Source organism: Sebastes fasciatus, chromosome 15 (assembly GCF_043250625.1).
Source record: "Sebastes fasciatus isolate fSebFas1 chromosome 15, fSebFas1.pri, whole genome shotgun sequence".
Taxonomy (NCBI): Eukaryota; Metazoa; Chordata; class Actinopteri; order Perciformes; family Sebastidae; genus Sebastes; species Sebastes fasciatus.
Genome location: NC_133809.1, coordinates 14,609,567 through 14,626,616, shown reverse-complemented (window position 1 = coordinate 14,626,616; position 17,050 = coordinate 14,609,567). Strand labels below are relative to the sequence as shown.

Below are 17,050 nucleotides of genomic sequence, written 5' to 3'. Positions count from 1 at the left end.
TGTGTTGTTATATGTGTTATGCAAACTTGTTTTAACGCCACTAATTTCTTTAACGCATTAATGCAACTTGCATTTTTCTGTTTTTTACTGGTATCACATGAAACTAGAAAACCTAAGGAATCTACAGGGAATGGCCATTATCAAAGGGGTCCCTTGACCTCTGACCTCAAGATGTGTGAATGAAAATGGATTCTATGGGTACCCATTAGTCTCTCCTTTACAGACATGCCCACTTTATGATAATCACATGCCGTTTTGGGACAAGTCATAGTCAAGTCAGCACACTGACACACTGACAGCTGTTGTTGCCTGTTGGGCTTGAGTTTGCCATTTTATGATTTGAGCATATTTGTTTATGCTAAATGCAGTACCTGTGAGGGTTTCTGAATATTTGTCATTGTTTTGTGTTGTTAATTGATTTCCAATAATAAATATATACATACATTTGTATAAAGCAAGCATATTTGCCCACTCCCATGTTGATAAGAGTATTAAATACTATATAATTGTAATACACTTTTTGAACAGATACAAATGTGCAATTAATTGCGATTAAATAGTTTAATCAATTGACAGCCCTATTTTGTATGTAAAATTCTGTTACTTGTAAAATATTTAATTTAAAATGTTCGACCTTTGGACAGAGGTGTCCCATACACACAGGCCAGGCCACACATACACACAAATATACACATTAGAAGACTGTATATGTGTGGGGTCTACGTTGATACTTCACGTTAAGTGCTGATCTCTGCACGTTGCACCAAATTAAGCCTCTGTAAAAGTATGTTTTATTCAAGGATATGGGAAAGATTTTCCATCAAAAGTAAATGACTTATCTCTGCTCCTTCAATAAAATATAGTCATCCTCTGAGTTTAAATGTGGAAAAAGAAGTCAGTGAACACACAAGATTTAGAATCTGGTGTTGAGCAGTTTAAACTGTTTCATTAATGTGGATGATTGAAATCAATTTGCATTCACAGGGTTAAACGCTTTATACATTATCAGTGTAAAAATGCATCGTCAATAAAGGCCTAATAATAAATGTGTGCTTTATGTCAGATTTAATCCAGGACAGTTAATTGATTACGCATTAATCATGACTGGTTGATCTATTTTTACACCAACTGTGTATCTGGATTCTGAAGGCTTTCTGCAAATTGTAAATCTTAAATTTTTTACTACAAATGGGAGACTAAACTATAAAAAGCACTTGAGTGGTTGAATAAAGCCGACAGCTTGTATAATTCTGCCAATTACTTGCTATAAAAATTAGGAATACATGTTTTATTTCTCTTAGAGATGGTTATTGCCACATTGAAATTTATTTAAAAAAAATGTAGAAGTGCTTTTCAACTCCTGTGACACAAATAACACAGGTTTACCTCTTATATGAACTTTAGCATACCATGCTTCATCTATTTTTCAGTTATTATGAATATGTTATATAGTATGATGTAAGACATGTTCACATGGCTGTTTTATTCATTTTGGCTTATTACCTCCGCCAAGGCCGAAGGGAAGGAGGTTATGTTTTCACCGGCGTTGGTTTGTTGGTTTGTTGGTTTGTTGGTTTGGAGGATTTCTCCAAAAGTCTGCGATGGATGTGAATGAATTGTTTTGGAGGGGTGGGTTGTGGCACAATGAACAATCCATTAGATTTTGGTGGCGATCCGGATCATGGTCCGGATTCAGGATCGTTTTAAGCATTACGATCAGCCAGAACATTAAGACCTCTGGGTATAACACATGCACAGTGTAACTGATGACGCGTTGATGACACATGACCCCGCCTTCTTGCTTCAGAGAGAGAGACAGAGAGAGACCGTGGGATGGGGGGGGAACAACTGTAGAATCGGCATTTTTTCACATTAAACTCTGTGAAATTACAGTTGAGGTCGACCAAAGCATACTTGGTGATTGTTGGAAAGAGTAACGACGACGGTTTAGGTGAGTTTTAATTTGTTTCTGTCCAGTTTGAATGAAGTGTTTTTACGATGCTCTGCTACGTACAGCTGATTTGCAAAATACACGTGGATAATGGCGCAAGCTGAACGGAGACGGGGGCGGAGGTCTGCGCTTTCCGAGTGCCATTCTAGTTCTTGTTGTGGTAATACTTGTAATACCAGAATGAACGTTTGCAATCGTGATAACAGTGTATACCTCACAAAACAGACACTCCTCTTGACTGACATGTTGGACATCAGAGGAATAACCTTGGCAGCTCTTTGAGTGAAAAAAAGACAGCAGAAATCCCAAGTTCTGAGCGTGCCAGCATGCATGTGTGAGTTTTCAGGAGTGTTTGTGTATTGATTGGTGTAGCCCGGGGTGGTGTATTAGAAACTAGCTGTATGTTTTCAGCCCGCAGGCGCAGCAGCTTGTGCAAGTTGGTATCCAAATACCCTCTCAGGAGGAAAGCGCTCCTTTTGCGGGTCAATGGGTTTCATACGTCGACTAGCAACAGTAAGGCTTGTAAGCTAATGCAGACTAAAAATAAACCTTTTAAGAGGGAACTGTTCCTCTTAGTAAAAAAGCTTAGACACAAGATAAACAACACATTTTTGACTTCCAAAGAGAGTTCACAAGAAGATGCCCTACCTGGGTACACATTGTGCCTTTTTGGCTAATGTACTTTATGAGAACGGATCTGACTTGCAATAATAAAAACAATTCTGTCTTTTAATGCTTTTGTGTAGAGACACTGCTCTGTTGGACCAAGAACACACTGCTAAAATGGCAATTCAAATGATTCACCATTTATTTGCTTTGGCATCTGTATTGCTTTCTGTTTACCTGAAGAGGAATCATCCATCAGAAACTGTGATGTTGTCCACTGATCACCAAAATTAAGTTTATTCAAGTGTACTATTAGTATACTTCTTTTGAACTTAAAATAGGAGAGTATACTTTCAGTTTACTTTTTATGTACTTATCAGAGATATACTTAACAAAAGCATACTTAAGTATACTTGGTTTATACTGACAAGTATACAGAAAAGTCTAAATTGGCTTATATGCCTACTCACTTAATCTTTTCTTCGAGATATACTTAAGAATAGTATAATTAAGTATTCTTGCCTTATAGGCCTACAGAAAAGAATACTTGACTTGTAGTTGTGCTTACTTTTTGATAGAGTAGCCTATTAAAGTGTGTGAGAGTCTGTTAAAGGATGTTTTGATATTAATTTACTTCAATTCATCAAGAATTTTTCATCAAGAATTAATCAAGTTTTTGGATTATCCGTTCACCGCAGAGGCCTGCGAGAACAACACATTTAATTATTATTTTTAATCTCATCACAAATCATCAAGTCAAATAGCAAAAGGCAAAAGTCTCTTTATGTAATACATTAATCACTGGCTAAGTACTATAAGTTAAAGTATACAAAGTATTCTTTCATGAACTAAAAAGCAGAGATGCTCACAAGTCATTTTTTGCAAGTCCAAATCAAGTTTCTATGCCTTCCTAAACATTTCTTTTTCCAACAACTTCACACAGTTGTTTACAGTAGTTAACCTTTGCAAAGCCCACATTATTAAGGCCCATTTGCGGGCCGTCCTTTGCAATAATTGAAATTGATGTAACCTTTTGAAGGAGCTCTGCCAAAGTGGAGATTTTTACGTCACTAGTGCAGCTTTGTTCCCACCTTTTCTTTTGACTCACTGATTGTTTTCTTGGACAGTTTGGCAGAGGGAAAAAGGTCTTGGCAGAAATCTATTAGAGTGCATCGATGTTTAGTTGTCGTCTTGTGTATATGAATTAACAAAGAGGGAGAATCTGAGAGAAGAAAACTGAGAGAGCTGATCACAATAAGATAAAGTCAGTCATTTGAATAAGACAAGGCCAGTGCTACCTTTGAAATATTAGATTTCAAACATATGAATCATAGAAAATTCAAGTCAATTATAGAAAGACCACCATCAAGCTTTGTGTTTATGGATTACCTAACTGTATAAATTTATATAAAAGGCTTTTCATACTGTTAACGTCAAATGCCTTTTGTTCAGGTCTGTTTATATAAGGTTAAGAGCATGAAAGCCGGTTGTCCTCACTGAAAGGCTAAACATCCCACACGGTGACTCTGAATGATGGCAGTGTCCAATCATCGGCATGCATTGTGCTCTTGATGCACATAAAAACCCCATCAGGTTGTGTTTCTGTGTTAAAGTGCGCCCTCCTCCTCTGATCTGTAACAATGGGCTTTGATTGCCTCTCCTGGGGAGCACCATAAACGGGGCTTCCCTCAACATGAATGGAGATCTTTGTGTGGCGCGCTGGCTGGATGTGCCCTCATGCATGAAGACGCCTGCTCGCTGCTGATATAAACAAACGCTCAGCAAAAAAAAAAAACAAGGGAGGGAAAAATGTGCCAGAGGAGGTTAAGGGAGGTGGAGGAGGACGAGGAGGAGCAGTGGTGGAAAGTAACTAAGTACATCTTCTCAGTACAATTTTGAGGTTTTGTATTTCACAAAAAAACAAAGACTATTGAAAAAGTCAGAAAAATTATGTTTTTTCCTCTTACCTCTCCCATTATTCATCTCATGACGCCTCAGATTTATCTAGTGACTGTGTAGGTTGGCAACCACTGGACTAATCTACCGAACTGTATATAAAGTAGTTAAAACAAGCGCCACCTCGACCAGCTACAACCATAAAATGGTACTTACAAAATGATGCATACATATTAATGATCTAATAACGTAGGCTGTTCTCATACACCGTTCGTAGCTATACCTACGAAAAGTAATGCACTGTAATTTATATCCCACAAAATCAATTTGTATGTAATCCACGTAGTTGTGAACCAGGAAATATAAAGAGCAACACATTTTGCATAGGGAGGAGGTCGGGGTGGTCAAAAAACACCAGACATTTGCTCATGAGACCGCTGTTTATGTCCCATGTGAAACCAGAAATCAACGTTGATTATTTGTCACGTAAAACGGTCGCTATATCGTGACAGTAGTACATGAAACAGGTAACCTGAATAAAATCATGTGCCTCTTTGTCCTCCGGTGTCCTCTGGTGCTTCTAACGGCATCTGCAAGATTTCACTTACCGGAGGAAAACAACCAATCAGAGCTGATCTGAGGTCTGCTGTCCAGCTGCCGTCTATGAGAGCCGGCTGTCAATCACTCGCGAACTCCGACCAAACGGTCAAACTACGTTGCCCTGATCAAATATGAATCAATATTATGTTACTTTGATGCCTATTTCTCACCTCAAATGTTTTCAGAATTATCTTGTAGTGCATGGTTTAGCTGTAAAATGAGAAAGTTTGTGACGCCGCCGTCATTGTGAAATCTGGTGAAGGAACGCCAAATTCCGGTCACATGACCAGAGCACAGCCAATAGGAACACTCTCAATGAAATGACCTGTGATTGGTCAAAGTCCCCCGTCACAGGCTAGATTTTCTAAAGCCTGAAAACAGAGCCATGATGAGGTGCAGAAGTCTAGTTATCTCTCAGAACACTTGAATTACAATATACTGAAAGGTTATTATGGAATTTTTGCCCAATGATGCCTACTGCTACGCTGCTTCTGGAGATATCTTAACCCAAACCACAATGTTTTCCTAAACTTAAGTAAGTAGTTTTGTTGCCTAAACCTAACCACATTCGTAGGAAAAAGCACAAAAAATTAGGAATAACTTTTCATAAGATATTTTACAAACGGTTGTATGAGGATACGTTGAATAATGTAATTTATGATAATTGGCTATATCAGTCACACGATACATTTTACTGCAGAACAAGTCATTTTACTTTTGATTGAACTTAATTTTACTGATAATACTTAGGAGTAGGATTTTGAATGCAGGACCTTTACTTGTAATGGAGTATGTTAATGTATTGGTAAGGATCTGAACACTTCTTCCACCACTGAGGAGGAGGTAGTGAAGGAGTGTCCAGGCTCTGCCAAAACATGGGTGCTGAGAAAACAGCTTTACCACCGAGTACAGCTGTGCGTCACACAGCAAACCTTCTGGACACCTTCCAGTGCCTCCTCAACCGTCGTCTCCAGTGTTCAACAGAGAGCGTTCGGTTTCAAGTGGCAGCCAGCGCTGGCATCCTGCGATGTGCCATAATCATTAACCACCCATAACGACTCCCCGTGTCTGTTTAACACTCAGGACAAGCTGGACAGGAAAGTCACTGAAATATACTCACGTTGCGTGGCATATCAAATGAAAGCATTATTAATCCAGTCAAGATACAGTGCACCGTCTCCACCTCTTATTGATTAGTCATTTGACTGTGTGCTATTCTAAGGTAGGATTTAGTTATCTCAGTATTGATTCCTGTTGTCACTCAAGAGCTGGTTTCCAACGATTCCAACACCCCTACGTCTTAACTTTTTAACCCTCTGTGATTAATCTGTGCAGGTCTGCCACTGTCAGGGTCACTCATCATTCAAATATGATACATCGCACCACCTCTGGATCAACAATTTCTCAATCAGAAATGAAAAGCATCTGCTTGAGAGTTCTTTTTTTTCTCTCACACACCTGGCTCTTCACTTGTACAGCAAAAGCCAGAAGCGTATTTGTATAAAAAGAGCAGACAGAGAGAGTGAGAGAGAGGGAGAAAAGGGGGCGATGCCATACCTGAGACAACAAATCCGGACACTCCTGCTACACTTAACAGAAGCTAACATCCTCAGATCAGATCAGTGGAGAGTAAAACCTTTTGCCACTTGAATAATCCCGAGCATGTCAAACGACTCCAGATGCTAACAGAGTCTGACAGGCAGGAGTCGCTTTTGGCATTGTTATAAAATGGAATTAAAGCAAACAGCTCCCTCCCGAGTGTGTGTACACACAGACACACACACACAGGTTGATGCCCATCAAACGCTGACACAGACACGCACATTCAGAGCATCTCCTATAGAAACATACTGTCTCGTAACAATGCATATATGTGGAAAAATCCAAAAAAAGAAGAAGAGGAAGAGAAGAAGAAGAAGAAGACGAAGTCATGAGATTTCACAGTTTTGTAGTGAAATCGTATGATGAGATGCTGCCAATAGTGAGTGTGACCCATTTTCCATAACCTGTACTCATTGTTCTGTGAGTGAAATGGAAGTGACAGATCTATTTTGGATGGGACAAGAATTGCATTCGCAGGGAACATTGATCAAAAAAAAGATCCTGTGAAAGACCCAACAGAAAAGTTCAGACATGCAGGAATCTGCAGCTTGAATTGACGGACGTGGGATTTAAATTTGACAAAAAAAAGGGTTGTATATTGTTACAAAAAAAGCATTTTTGTGTATCATTTCCATATGAGGATAGCGTGTAAGTCTATAAGGACTGCGGAAGCTTTGTTTGGAATTAATTTGAACTAAGAAAACTAATGAATTGTCCCATATACAAAAAGCTAAAGAGAGACTTTCATTTACGATCCTGCTGTTACATAAGAAGCTTTTAAACTTGTTAGCAACATGCAACTCCCAGAGGGCCATGTGGACGTGTTTTCTGGACAAACACATCTAATAGTGTCTCTCAGAGTAGAGCAGAAAAGACAGTTTGATTGTGAGGCGGCAGCATCCAGGGTGTCTCTGCTGCCCTAATCAATGATTCATACAAAGACAACTGAGCCTGGAAATATCCCACATTTATAAAGAATATATCATGATGATGCATATTAAATTCATAGCTACATACTGTCATGGCATTTAAAAATGGTGAAAAATGTATTTGTTGATGGTTTATAGTTGACACATGATGATGAGTTTAATAAATAAAAAAAATATATGTGGGATGACAGTGGTAGTTTAAAGACCTACCTTGCAAAGCATCAGGAATAATATAGCATTGGACATGCTGGAGGGGGACGCCTTTCCGTAGTGCACAGACATCCCTGGCAACTAAGGTGAAAGTCGACCCCTCTCATCCTTCGGCTGTGGAGGTGCACAGGATCCAGAGAGGGCAGGCTCGTCCAATTTTAGGGCTCTCGTTGGATGTCGTACCCTGCAGCGCTCCTCCAGCGTCTCCTCCCCGAATTTCATCTCACTAGTGGCCAAGTTCTAGCTGCCGTCACTTTCTCCTCCTCAGCCTTGTGAGAGCTGAAACTGTGCTGCCCACCTCCTCGCCGCTCTTCCTCCTCTTTCCTCTGTCTGTTTTGTTTGCCTCCCCACCTCTGCTTCTCCTCCTCTTCCTCTTCTTCTTCTCGTCTGTGAGGAAGGATGATGTCAAGTTGAAGAATGGAGTCAGTTGATGGGCAGATGGGGGTGGGAGGGTAACAAAGCTGTTTCATGTGAACATTTCCATCCTCCTTTTGTCTTTATTCCGCAAAGCTTTTAAAAAAAAGAGAGATTTCAGTCTCCTCCTGCCAAGACGCCCCTCTGAAGCCTGATTAAAGGCTCATCTCCTCTATCAAACTTTTATACTGCTCTCAGCAATGTAAAACATGTTTAGCTGATGTCTTGGCTTTTTAAATGTTTCATGCTGAAATAAAAAAGGAAAACCCCTGCTGAAGTGGTGGAAGCCCCTGATTGCTCTACATGATGTGTAATTCAACATACCTTTTCTTGTGCTCCAGTGGATGAGCGTGTATCCCTAACTAACTGAGCAGAGCGAGAACGCTGGACGCCTATAAGAGAGAGACAGAGATAGAGAGAGAGAGCAAGGAGAGGAGAGGGGGGTGCTGTGAAGGAACCCGTCGCCTCGAACTGACGCTGTCGTGGTTGCTTTCGCTCCACAGGCAAGAGGTATCCCCTGCTCCCTTTCTCCCGCGCATGTTAATGCAGCCACGGTTGCCTGGCAACCGACACAGGGGAGTCACACAGAGCCTGACGACAAGAGGCATTTGTGACAGAGGCCGGGATGAGGGGCGAGGGTCTCCTCGGTATGTTTTTGTGAAGATTTTGTGTGCGTGTTCATGTAAAATATGCCAAGCTGACCAGCCATCGGTCAATGTGTGCGTGTGCGTGTGTGTGTGTGTGTGTGTGTGTGTTTGTCTTTCTTTGTTTGTCTTTCTGTGTTTGTGTGGATGAATGCTCCTGTCAAAGTTGGACAACCGTCAGTTAATGGGAGTGTGTGTGCAAGACAGAGTGAGTAGGTGTGCGCTTGAATTGTGTGTATTCATGCATAAGGTATAGGTGTGTGTGTGTGTGTGTGTGTGTGTGTGTGTGTTTAGGTGCGTGTTTGTGTGTGTGTGTGTGTGTGTGTGTGTGTGTGTGTGTGTGTGTTTAGGTGCGTGTTTGTGTGTGTGTGTGTGTGTGTGTGTGTGTGTGTGTGTGTGACAGAGACGTGAACAACTGTTTTAATGGATAAAGCCGGACAGACACTGTACGCATTAAAGTCCTGGTCAAACCAGCGCTGACTATATTTCACTCCAATGGAATCAGCATGATTTAGTGGATTTGCAAGTGCGGGCAAAGTAAACAGTAAAAGTAAACAGTAAAGTTAATCTTTTTGTGAAATTTGACCCCCAAATCTGGGCCATTGACCAATGAAAAGCTGTATTGACGGTGTTGACCTTTGCGGGGACCGAGAGTCGGAGAGTCCTAAATGGAGGAAGCTGTCGTAGCTTATTAGATGTGTTGCACCATTCACTTAACTCATCTCTGTCAGAGTAAAACAATTCCGCTGTTTATTTATTGTTTTTTTACTCTGTATTTATTGTTTTTTGGTCTTAATGTTTTATTTAAGTGCCCTGTGTTTTTGTGTGTGCTAAATGTATGCATCCCACTGCTGCATAACCAATTGCCCCACTGGGTAAAAATAAAGTCATTGATTGATTGATAAAAAAAAAAAAAGCAACGGTTTGTGGAGAGTTATGATACCCCTTTTGCACCAAGGCAGTTCATGAGCCGGTTTGGGGAATCTCGAACCAGTTCAGCTCATTTCGACAGCAAAAGAACCTGCTCTCGGCCAGGAAAAATGGCTCCGCTGCAACACCAACACTAGGCTGGTCCAGAACCACAAACTGCGTACATCACCAGCTGGGGCTGGTTATCGTGACCAACCATAACTTTGTGACCATCATTTTTAAAACCAAGAGCTTTTTTAGGGACCTAAATTCAAACCAGTGGTCCATGGAAGAGACAAACTGTCTCCTTGCACTGTGATCCTCCACAGAAATTCAAAATACACCCGAGCATTGGAGACATAACCTGCTCGCAAAGCCAAGAGCAACACTTCTTAAAGTGATGATGTAGTCCGGCACTGTTGTGTTGTGCTTGAAGTTGGTGTTAGCGTTGCTAGGAAACCGGAGGCTTATACAGTGACGTGATGGGAAGGTTTGCTAGTTGAACCAACTGCGAACAGACACCAACGCCAGCCCAGAACCAGAACTAGGTTGGAGTCGATGGTACCAGTAAGCCTTTTGAGTGTGAACTTATCATCCCGTTAGCAACTCAGAGAGCTGAAGGCTTGTTTTTCCCTCTTCAATAATCTTTTATTTTTAATAAAATGGTGTTAAATGATGATGCTATTGTGACTGACTAGTTTTAGCCTGACCTAGCCTACCGAGTTAGCAGTTAGCCAGCTTCAGCGGCTCACCAACTGTGAGTGTAGTCACTATATCACAAAGCTTCTAGAAACAAATATTTAGCAAAGATGCAAAGATTAATTTCGCTGTACCACTTTCTTGTACAATCAGGCCTTAAGCCCAACTCCTTTCAGAATCAGGCTGATTTTCTGCCATAGTCTGTCATTTGACATTCAGTTTTGGGGCGTTCAAAGAGCCTGAAAGGTTGTTTATAAGGTGTAGTTAACACACAAAGATCAATACATGTCAGCCTATAGCTAGGTGCAAGTGTGTGTGTGTGTGTGTCAGAGAACAACCGTCAGTCAACAAGACTGTCGTATGTGTGGACAAAGAAAGGTACTTGGTGTGTTCACAAGTCAGGTGTTTTCATGCATCAGATGAAAATGCGTGTGTTTGCATATCTGAGTTTCTTACATTCTTTTCACAAACACACGCGTCATTTCGTCGTCATGCGCATTCATTTACAAAACTTCCTTATCTCGCCCTCGGAAATGCGAGGGAAATACGACACATCAGTGTCAGCGACGGGAGCGTGTAATGGATATATTGATCAAAGCTGAATAACCTCCGGGACATTTACTGTGCAATCCGACACCAGGACAAACCCTCCCAGAGTCAACCGTCCCGTCCCATTCCTCTCCCTCCGACTCTGTTTTCTCACTTCACCTCTGCCAGAGGGAAGGACACAAGCTTTCAGTGTTTGAACTGCGAGCAAGCGAGAGAGAGACTTATCTCTCTGTCTTTTAGAAGAAATGACTCACCCAGGCCATGCCACCCATTTCTCATTTAAAGAAAAAAGCAGTTTCACGACTTGAATATTTATAGTTATTCATCAATTCACAATTGGGCCTTTGGCTTTCTGCAAGGGATATATCTTTCCAGTAAAGAGGACAGAATAACTGCTGCATCATAATGGGTTTTGTTATGACTTTTGGGGTTCCAGCTTGCTTGTGTTTTCATTACCACGGACGGTGAAGAAATTTTGTCTTCCTGTGTTTCTTTAAGCATTTTCCATTTCACTGATTCTTGAAGAAATATTAACAAAAGTAGTCTGATGTCACATTTAGATACCGGGTGATAAGGTTTATATTTCAGCAATGCTGGTGAAAATTCAGAATCTGTGGTAGTGAAATTAAATAAAATCGTTTGGAAATAGATTTTCCTTTGAACAATATTTCATTATGTGGATGCGTTCGGCTGCTAATGGAAATGTTTAGAATGTGAAACAGCTGCCAACAAATTAGTTTAGGCTTGATGTTGCTTTGCGCACGAAATGACCCGGAATGGACAGCAATAAAAATGGAAATGTAAAGGAAACATTCCCTCCAAACTGAAACCACCGGTGTGCATAATTTTATTGCAGACTACCCATTCCTCTCTGCCTCGAGATTAACTAACTTGGACTGTCGCTGCCTGCACGAGCATTTATAACAATTAATCAGGGTGTCCGTTGAATTTGTTCTTTGCCATCTGGTAACCGAATCACGGAGCGTTTCTTCTACTGCATGGTGATCATCCTTTGGCTCACATCAGTTTCCATTCAAAGAAGCCAACATCAGTCTCAGCACATGGCTCAGGTATACTCTTTACTCTTTATACTGACCACAGAGTGTGCTTTATCCTATACTTGTTTGAATGTCCAATTATTAAAGCTGCATTAATCAATATTTTCATGATAACAATGGATCAACTCAACTCTGCCATCTTGAGATTTTTACGTAATTTGGAGCCAGAGTCTGCGCAGTAGTGATCCGGGAGCTGGACCCGCGGAATCGAGGTCCACACACCCACCCGAGCCAATCACGAGCCAAGCACGGCCGCAGCTTATTAGCATGAGTCACCTAGCTGCTACGTTAGCAATATAGCTGTTTGGCTAGAAAGACACACCAACTAACCATAATATCTCTATAACTACATTTATGATCAAATTGACACATTCTATTACTCAGACTTGTGACGGTTATGGAAAGTTAAAGTTACATCTTCGGCTCCACGACTACTAAAAGAGATCAGATCCTCAACGATCCTACCCATCCTCTCCATCAGAAATTCAAAAGGAGTAGCAGATCAAATAGCAGATTCCTGCAGAAAAAAATTAGAACAACGTGGTATAGCAAATCTTTTGTGCCGACGGCAATTAGACTTCTAAATGAGAGGTAAATAGACTTTAGCCCACCCTTTACTGTATACTGCTTTGGACGGTGTTTTCTCTGTATACTAAGACAGTCGGATTGCACTTTGCATAGAGGTATATTTTATATTGTGGAGGGTGTATTTTTTGTACCGGCGGTATTGTACTGGATGTTCTGCTAGTGTGTGTGTGTGTGTGTTCGTGCTTGAGGGGGGAGTGTGCATGGGAGCGCGCTGTGCGCAGGATCCTGGGAAGTGTGTGAGGTTTTTATATGTTGTTTTTATGAGACGTGTATATGACCACATGAATTTCCCCTTGTGGGATACTAAAGCTGACCTTTGGCTTCACTCAGAGCAACTGTCAATCACAGCTGTAAATCATGATGTCACACACCCTTTTTATAGCATCAAATAACTAATTTTAAGAACTAGTTTTGCCCATGTCGCATCCGCTTACATGGAGGGGGCGGGATTTATGATATGTACTGCAGCCAGCCACCAGGGGGCGATCAAGATGAGTTGGCTTCACTAATAAGGAGCTGTCATATCGTCCATCTTTATACACAGTCTATGCCCTGGATGTGTAAATAGCTTTTTAGCAAAAAACAATTTATAAAATGATGTTAATGTCACAGTAGGTTTACAGTTTGCTCAGCTGCTAACAATCAATTAATTCAAGCTTAACCTTATAAATATGAATTGGTTTCAATGTTCTAGTTGGAGAGAAAAAAACACACCTAGAGGTGATATTGGCAGAGGGTATTACAGAAATAACTTTCATGTAAAGTAAGCTAAAAAAGAGCGCTGAGAGGGTGTCAGATTTCAAACTCTGAAAGCCTTGAGTTTACTTTAATTAATTTCAAAGGGTAAGCTACTCTAGCACACCTTTCATGAGGTAGATCTAAGGACACGAAGGCCTTTACTGCAAATTGGGGTGAGAGAAAATCTCATCCACACAAACTCCAGGTATTAGTGTTTTGTTTTAGATTCAAGGGTAAAGCTAATGGAATCTGAGGGTCTTCGCAATTCGGATTAGCAAAGAAGTAATCGGCAATTAATGCCTCTGGTTTTCCTCATCACATCTGCTCTGTTTAGTTTGTTTGTATTCGCTCGTTCAACCTGTGCTTTCTAATTTGTCCTTCAGAGAACGCAGCTCAGTAATGCCACCTCATTAATTCTTGAGAAGCCAGAGAGTCGTGCCCCGTACGAACAAAGTTAAACAAACACTGCACTCATAACCCTGAACTTCTGTTGATTTCAGAAGAAATGTAGGCTATGAAGTTGAGTCCGCTAAACCTCTTATTGGCGTCGGAAAACCTTAAAGAAACATCAAACACTATCTGAAGGTCTGAGAAACCACAAAGCGATAGTCTTGAAAGAAAGCTGTCTAGACATCTCCACAAGACTTCAATCTCCACGCAGGCATTTTTCCTTTTTTTGTGGGGCTAAAGAGACATGGCTGAAAGTTAAGTGGGATCCTAAGAGTGGTTGTACGAGGCTAAGGAGTAAGGCAGTGTCACGGCTACCATTAATCCTAATTAGCGGAGAACATGACAGCAGCGGTGTCCTCCAGTCAGAGAGCCAGACGGCTAGTCCGGTTTCTGTCACTAATAGAGATGCTAAGGCAAGGGAAATAAAAAGATTCAAACTTTGAAAGATGTTTCATTCCTTCATTCTCTCTGGGAAAGATGGATGGGTGATGAGCAGAAGCAAGACAATGTAAAAGCATTCCTGTTGATCCTGTAGTAATGGAATCCTAGTAACTTCAAATTGGCGCTGTGTGTGGCTTGAAGAATGTAAAACAACAAGACAAGCCATTAAAGATTGATCTGAAAGTTTTTGTGATGTGTGTTTTCTTCTGCTTTGGTGCTCAAGGGGCTTAAAGTCTGATAGAATGAAAAAATGAAAAACGCTTGACCTACAGAAAAAAGCTAAATCACTTAGAAATAGTTGTAGTAATGCTTTTAGGCTTGATTGGTCAAAGCCTGCTGCGGGCCAACATAAGACTTGGCTTCCTATTGGCATTTTCATTCAATTATTTCATTGTGGAGCTTCATAATCAAATAAGATCCTATATGTTCATTGGAAGTCTGATTTGACCCCTACTTCAAGATTTTAGCAGTCTTCCACATATGGCTTGGATATAGAATTATGTATTGCATTTAAAATGATGGATGGGAGATAAATTAGTGCTCATATTGTGATTAGGAATGTAATATTTCAAAATGAATGAAAGATTAATGCTCGAGCTGGAAGGCTCCCATAAATTTAATTTACTTAGTTGTTCAATGCATTTCATTACATATTTAAATGATGTGTTTTTGTGACAGATGTGGTGTCAGAGGGGGCACAGTCGTGACTTGTTTAACATATAATTTGGGATTACAAGCACTTTGTTTCTTTGTAAAAAGGTAATGTGTTACTCCCGAGGTCGAGGCACAGATCATTGGTTCATCACTGGTTCTTGTTTTAAAACAAATCCGCCAAAGAAACATTTTCAACCAACTCGTGGAGCTAACGTTAGATAAAATCTGCCAGAAACAGTTGGAGCACTTCTCGTCCATGTTAAAATAGTTTGAATCGGCACAAAGTCTGTTTTAAAGCTGTTCTGGAGCTTTGGATCGAATCACATGATCCTCCTCAGAAAAATTAAAATCTACAAATCCATATTATTGGGCAAACGCCATCTGCCCAGGAAGACCGTGTTATATATTTTGTATTTAAAATCGTAGACTATTCAGGGTTCAATGTTAATGTTTTGGGATTTTTTCAATTGCACTGTCGGGCCCAAAGTCAATTTTTACTTGCCCCTATAAAAATTGTTTTATTTATTAATGGTTATCAAATAACAACAAAGACTAGGTAATTGTCATGTTTAATCTAGATCTAAGCAAATTAATCTGGAGTTTTGTGCACATCTTCTAACGCCACCCAACTAAACTCCTGTTTCCAGGAAAATTGAAATGCTGGCTTGCACTTCAGTTCATAAACTTTGTCTTTGCCTGCCGCCATTTTCACACGAGTGCCCGAGCCGTACTGCACATGTGCAGCTCTCAACAGAGATGAGAAGGAAGCGATATGGCTCACTCTTTTGCTAATTCCATCATCAGCTCCAGATAAAACTATGTGTTTAATTATTTTTTGATCAGGCAAGTGAGTTGCTAAATTTACTAGCCCGACTTGCCCCGGACACGAGGGCAATCCTTATTGTTGAGCCCTATTTGAAGGTCAAGAATAAACAATATAATACTATATAAAGACAATAAATATTGTGATGAGAATAGAGGTTGACATGGCTTGAGACAGGCTGTTTTCATACATCGCTCGTAGCTACACCTACGAAAAAGAAATGCACTGTAATTCGTATATATCCCACAAAATCAATTAATATATAATCCACATAATTGTGAACCAGGAAGTATAAAGAGCGACAAACGTTGTGTAGGGAGGAGGTTGGGGTGGATGGGTGGGTAAAAAGACACTGGACTTTCGCCCAGGAGACCGTGGTGTTTATACCCCGTGTGAAACCAGAAGTCAATGTTTATTTATTTGTCTCATAACTTCCGTACCTAATTTACACCACTTAAGGAGTTATTTTAACCCAAACAACAATCTTTTCCTAAACCTAACTAACTAGTTTTGTTGCCTAAACCTCACCAAGTTGATCTTTTCCTAAACCTAACTAAGTTGTTTTTTCTCGTAACTTCTGTACTTCAGTTGCACCACTTCTGGTGCTATTTTAAACCAAACCACAATCTTTTCCTAAAACTTACTAATTAGTTTTGTTGCCTAAACCTAACCAAGTCGATCTTTTTCTAAACCTAACTAAGTTGTTTTATTTTGAAAAGACTGGAGCGGAAATGGACACATGCATCACGTGTTGCTGGACATTCGTAGGAAAATGAGAAATGAGGGACAACTTTTTGTAAGAAATCATACGAGCCGTTGTCTGAGGATACGTGCTTGAGAATATGAGTCTTTTCTCTCTGAGAATGAATCTTCTCAGATGCTCAGACTCTCTCTCTCTCTCTCTAGAGATATTGTCTATATCAAGCGAAGAGCCAAAAAAAGCAGCTGGTGAGAATACTAATGAGAGCTTTTAACACAAAGTGTTTGATTGTTCCTTTCAATAGCAGTTTATAAACTACACATCTCAACATAGACCTTAAGTGGGATATCATCTTTAAAAACATCAGATACACCCCCCCACACACTCACACCTTTCTTCTCCTCTCTGTCTTCCTCTGTCTCTCCTCCTCTTCTCTTTCTCTAAAGGCCAGCCCGATATCCTCCGAGCCTAATCTCAGACTCTGCTACTTACATCAAAAGCCTGTCAGCTTGAGCTCATGAAAGCCTGTTTTCTGAGAGCTGCAAGTCGTCCGACTGGAACACTCGACGCAGCAGCTTTAATTTTCATC

The 17,050-nt window shown here is 40.5% G+C and overlaps 2 protein-coding genes across 5 annotated transcripts in view; one reads left to right on the top strand and one right to left on the bottom strand.

Moving 5' to 3' along the window:
• LOC141783536 (protein TUNAR-like) overlaps positions 1-8,807 on the bottom strand; it is an 80,075-nt gene extending 71,268 nt beyond the window's left edge. The window contains exons 1-2 of one of the 3 annotated variants that reach the window (XM_074660910.1): positions 8,533-8,807; positions 7,795-8,304 (exon numbers count right to left, since the gene is read on the bottom strand). In XM_074660910.1, the coding sequence (XP_074517011.1) occupies positions 7,795-7,866 (72 nt within the window). In that variant the 5' untranslated portion in view covers positions 7,867-8,304; positions 8,533-8,807. The remainder of the gene's footprint in view (positions 1-7,794; positions 8,305-8,532) is intronic. The other 2 variants (XM_074660907.1, XM_074660908.1) reach the window with 2 other exon arrangements.
• klhdc2 (kelch domain containing 2) overlaps positions 1-17,050 on the top strand; it is a 214,670-nt gene that overhangs the window by 121,571 nt on the left and 76,049 nt on the right. The window lies entirely within an intron of this gene.